Source organism: Sciurus vulgaris, assembly GCF_902686455.1.
Source record: "Sciurus vulgaris genome assembly, chromosome: 5".
Lineage (NCBI taxonomy): Eukaryota > Metazoa > Chordata > Mammalia > Rodentia > Sciuridae > Sciurus > Sciurus vulgaris.
The window spans coordinates 158,659,625-158,664,389 of record NC_136465.1 but is presented as its reverse complement, the minus strand read 5'-3'; the positions used below and the strand labels follow the sequence as shown (position 1 = coordinate 158,664,389).

The 4,765-nt window shown below is 43.9% G+C and overlaps 1 protein-coding gene across 1 annotated transcript; it reads right to left on the bottom strand.

Annotated features, from left to right (window-relative positions):
- Positions 1–3,827: 3,827 nt before the first annotated feature.
- LOC306661129 (insulin-like growth factor-binding protein 6) lies at positions 3,828–4,565 on the bottom strand (the record flags this gene model as incomplete). The annotated part of the gene is made up of 1 exon (XM_079139917.1): positions 3,828–4,565. One exon carries the CDS (start codon positions 4,563–4,565, stop codon positions 3,828–3,830), a length of 738 nt encoding a protein of 245 aa, XP_078996043.1.
- Between the last annotated feature and the right edge of the window lie 200 nt (positions 4,566–4,765).

Genomic DNA, 4,765 nt, shown 5'->3' with positions numbered 1-4,765 from the left:
TGAAAACATAGAAAGCAAGGCATGAGATAAAGGGGATAAACCGGATTCTTGCCGAAGGCAGGCCAGAGAGGTCAGATATCACTGGAACAGGATGAGATGAGGACTCTGATCAAACCAGATACCAAGAGTGAGGGATTCTGGGTAAATTTGAGAAGTTTCTTGCTATGAGTGGGCTCTTGGAGAACACGCTCAAAGATGGTTCCTCGTTGATAAAGAAGAATCTTTATTAACACAGTGTACCTTCTTATTTGGCATAACTAGGAAGTTTAATTCATTTAGTATAGGCTAATGTTGAATTTAAATTTCAGCCAAACCATTCGTCACTCCCAGCCTTTCGAGCTGAAACAATGACCTAGAACACTTTGTTTATTTACTGTACCCATATCAATAAATTTGGCTTGCTTTGCTATTGTATTTCTTCTATTCTACTTTAGTTATTGCTGCCTATTCGAGTTACCCCAAAATTTACGGGCATGAAACAACAAATATTTATTATCTCACATTTTTCGAGGGTCAGAAATCTGGATGTGGCTGCCTTGGGTGATTCTGGCTCAGGATCTCCCAGGAGGTTTTAGTCAGGCTGTTGACCAGGACTGCATCTGTGAAAGACTTAACTGGAGGATCTGCTTCTAAGCTCTTAGATTTGGCTATTGGCAGGAAACTAGTTACTGAACACGTGGTCCTCTGCATACAGCATCTCCTGACATTGCTTCTGCAGAGTGAATACATCAAGATAGAAAGGAGAGCAGCCAAGGCAGATGCTGCACTCTTCTTTATAACTTAATCTCAGCAGTGTCAATCCATTACTTCTGCTGTCTTCTATTGGCCAAGTGGACCATCTTAGTCCATTTCCTGTGGCTATAACAGAACACTTGAGACTGAATAATTTCTAAAGGAAAGACATTTACGCTGGTGCACATTTTTGGAGGCTGGAAAATCCACAATCAGGTGATCACATCTGGTAAGGGCCTCATGCCACTTTTGACAAATGCCTGAAAGCAGAAGGACAAAAGAAAAAGGGACAGAACTCTCCAAATAAATAACCTATTTCAGCCAGAAAAGAATTCTTTTGCTGTGGGCTCAGTCCCCAGGACCCAAGCACTTCCCACTAGGAACCACCTCCCCATATTTCCACCTTAAGGAATTAAGGATCAAATGCATAAATGTTGGGGGAACACAATCAAGCCATAGCAAAGAGTAACATTCACTAACACTTTCATTATTGGATTTTTTTTTGTTAAGAATCTTGTTTTTGTTTGTTTTGTGGTATGGGAATTGAACTCAGGGCCTCATGCACACTAAGCAAGTGCCGTACCACTGAGGCACATCCCCAGCCCCTCTTTGCTTTTTCTTTTTAAATTTTTTTTACTTGTAGATGAACACACTACCCTTATTTATTTATTTTTACGTGGTGCTGAGGATTGAACCCAGGGCTAGGCGAGCGCTCTACCACTGAGACACAAACCCAGCCCCTCTGTTTGCTTTTAATGGGCCTATAATTTCCATTCTGAACAGTGTTATAAAGTCAGCACACACATGCATTCTTTTTGGAAGGGTATCCCAGATAGAGCCTTGACTGTAAGACTAGGAGCAACCCCTTTACCACAGCCCATGGCAAAAGAGCAGACCCAGCTCTGAGGCTGAGGTGCAGACTCTAGAAAATCACCCCTCTTTGTGCAGGTGTCTGAAAACAGTGAAAGTGATACTCGCACATTCAGGAGCATCGCATTTGATAGGGAATTAAAGGTATGTGAGTCCTTTTGCCCAGTCTCTAGCTGCCAGATAACTTGACATTTCCCTCTTTCTGCAATTAAAAGCATAGAATATGGTGTGTCCAGAGTAAAGAGGCACACCTAGGATATGGCAAGCCCTAAACTAAACCCCATATATGGTACATAAATATGAGGCAACTTGAGTCACCTCATGGCTACAGTCCACAAACCTGACAGCTTTTACAGGCAGCCTGGCCTTCAGAAATAGAGGTTGCCAATTCTCATCAAAGCTCCTGGGTAAACAGCCATTTTGAGGCCTCAAAAGATTCTACTTTACTAAGTCTGATAAGGAGTCCTGGAATGTGTCATTTAAAAAAGATTCCACAGATAATTCTTATAATCAGCCATGTTTGGGAACCTGTAGTCACAGGAATTTAAAGACAGACACAAGTGACAAAGTCTGTGGAAGGAGCTTGACATGAGCTTCCTCTCTGTAACATGAGACATCATCCTGAACTACCTGGGTTGCCATAGAAAATGCCCAGTTACCAAAAAAGAAATCCCTGGGGTTGGGTGGGGGGGGGGGGGGTGTTGTGGCTCAGTGATAGAGCACTTGCCTATCATGCCCTTGGTTCCATCTCCAGAACAGCAGAAGAAAAAAGGAGTCCCTGCTGATTTAGTTTGCTTCACATTGAGGATGTTAGCCTTGTTCTTTCATGTATAAGAGCGGTGATGTACACCATTAGTATGCTGTACAGAACAAGGCAACTTCTTGATGACATAGGAGAGGTAGGTACAAGGCACAGGGATGCACACCTGGAATCCTAGCTACTCTTAAGACTGAGGCAACTTCGCGAGACTGTCTCAAAATACAATTTTGAGCTGAGTGGCAGAGCACTTTCCTACCATATTTGAGACCCTGGATTTTCCCCCAGCAAGACACATACACCAAAGAAACCAAAAATGAAAAAAATCAACCAACCAATCAAAAAACCCCAGCAACAATAAGAGGCATAAAAAGGGCCACACAGCGGCCATGGATTTGCCAACAGAAAATTTTAGGGAGAAATATACAGGCTTGAAAAAAATAAAAAGCAGCAAATGTTAAACAGGGAAAAAAAAATGAAGAGATTAAAGTTCAACAAAAGGAGTAGAAATAGTTCTATTCATCCTTAAATTTTTGTTTATGTGCTGGGCCATTTTGAACTGAAATATGTAGTAGTTTTGTCATAATCCAAACTTCATATCACTTAAGATACTTTTTTTGCTGTGGATACTAGGAAGTCTATTCACACGAGTACAGCGTAGCTGGAGTCAGCCCTAAATTTGCAAATACAATGAAACTTCCAAAAAATTCATTCAGTATGCTTGGATATCTCTAAGTCTGGAATGTAGTCAGTTGGGAAGGAATAGCTTTAGAGAATCAAACATTCCTTAGAGAGCAGTAGCTTCAGATGTTATTGGAATTAACTAACTTTATTCTTCTGAGAGAAACTGAATATCAATGACTCTTACACAATTACAGTTAACCTACATAACACTAGCAATTACTTAAATTTTCTACAATTTGTGATGCTTGAAACACTGTGGGGAAAAAAAGTATTTTTCCCTTTTGACTTCAAGAATTTCAAATTTTAAAAATATTTAAATCATTCCTCCCTCATTTAAATTACAAACTAGGGGAATATAAAGATCAAAGCAGGGCAGCTTGTGAATTGAAATAACTTGTTTCTCCTTGTTGGAATGATCAGACTGGACATATGAGTAACATGAGCAAGATTATTAATACCACTATTTAAGTAGTATGAGTAAAATTTAGGAATAATTTTCTATTTTTAGAGGATATGTGATTAAACCTCTAAGGCTGTGTAAATGGAAATGTAATTTATTCTTAGAATGGTCTAAGTTGCTATAAATTCTTTGCACACTGGAACAATCCAAGATTCCTCAGACTGCATTCTTGCACCTTTATAATATTTGTTCCAATTTTATTGTCTTTTAGACTAAGTTGTTTCTTACAAATTATCTGCAGCTTTAATTGTCTTTTTTTTTTTTTTTTCTTTTCTCTTCCCTTTTCAACCCCCAACACAGCTTTATTAACACCCCAGGGTGACACTAACAATTTTTCCATAATCCAACATGACAGCTCCCACCAGTGGCCCTGCCGCTCTGCTCTCCACACGGTGTTAGCCGCTGCTCGCGGTGGGACACAGGGAGCTTCCATCGCCATCTGGAGACCCAGCAGGGGCTGGCCCACCAGCAGGGACCTCGGGGCTGTCCCTGGGAGAAGCGGCACTGTCGCTCCGGGTAGAAGCCTCGAGGGTCACAATCAGGCACGTAGAGGGTGAGACCCTCGGAAGACCCCCGTCTGGAGTTGCTGCAGCACGGAGCTGCGGCAGCGCCCAGCCCAGGCTTGGACCGTCCCAGGACTGGGCCGAGCGGGAGCGGTGGAGGTCCCTGAATCTTCTGTATCAGCGGGTCACGTCCGGAGACCGGTGGTGCCTGCCTAGGGTCTACTGGGCTTGGGATGCGCCTTCGTGGGTGCGCAGGCGCGGTGGCAGCGGCAGCCGCCCCGGTTCGGCAGCAGCGCCGGAAAAGGCGCCTCCTGCACGGCTGGGACGCTGTTGGGGGGTAGACCCCGCATGGTCGCCCTCTCTCCTGAGACAGTCCCCGGCTTCGCACAGTCCTACGCCAGCCGTCCCCCACCCTCTTCCTCCACGCAGCCCCCGGGATGATCCGCCTGCACCCGCGGCCCGCAACTTGGGCAGCGCCTCCTGGGCGGGCGCCTCCTGGGCCGGCAGCGAGCTGCAGACTTAGCCGCAGCAGTGGCGGCAGCGGCCTGCAGGAGGTCATGGTCAGGGTTTTTGCCCAGGCCTTTCCTTCCAGAGCAGTAGTAGTGCAGCTCCTGAATTGTCTTTATGTATTATTATTTTCATACTATTATTACAAAAATGAATTTCCTTCTGGGCTGTGTGGATAAACTTCATTCTTAAACATTAAGAACTTGTAAATACCTTATTTTGCCATGCCCTATGTTCACTCCAAGAAATACT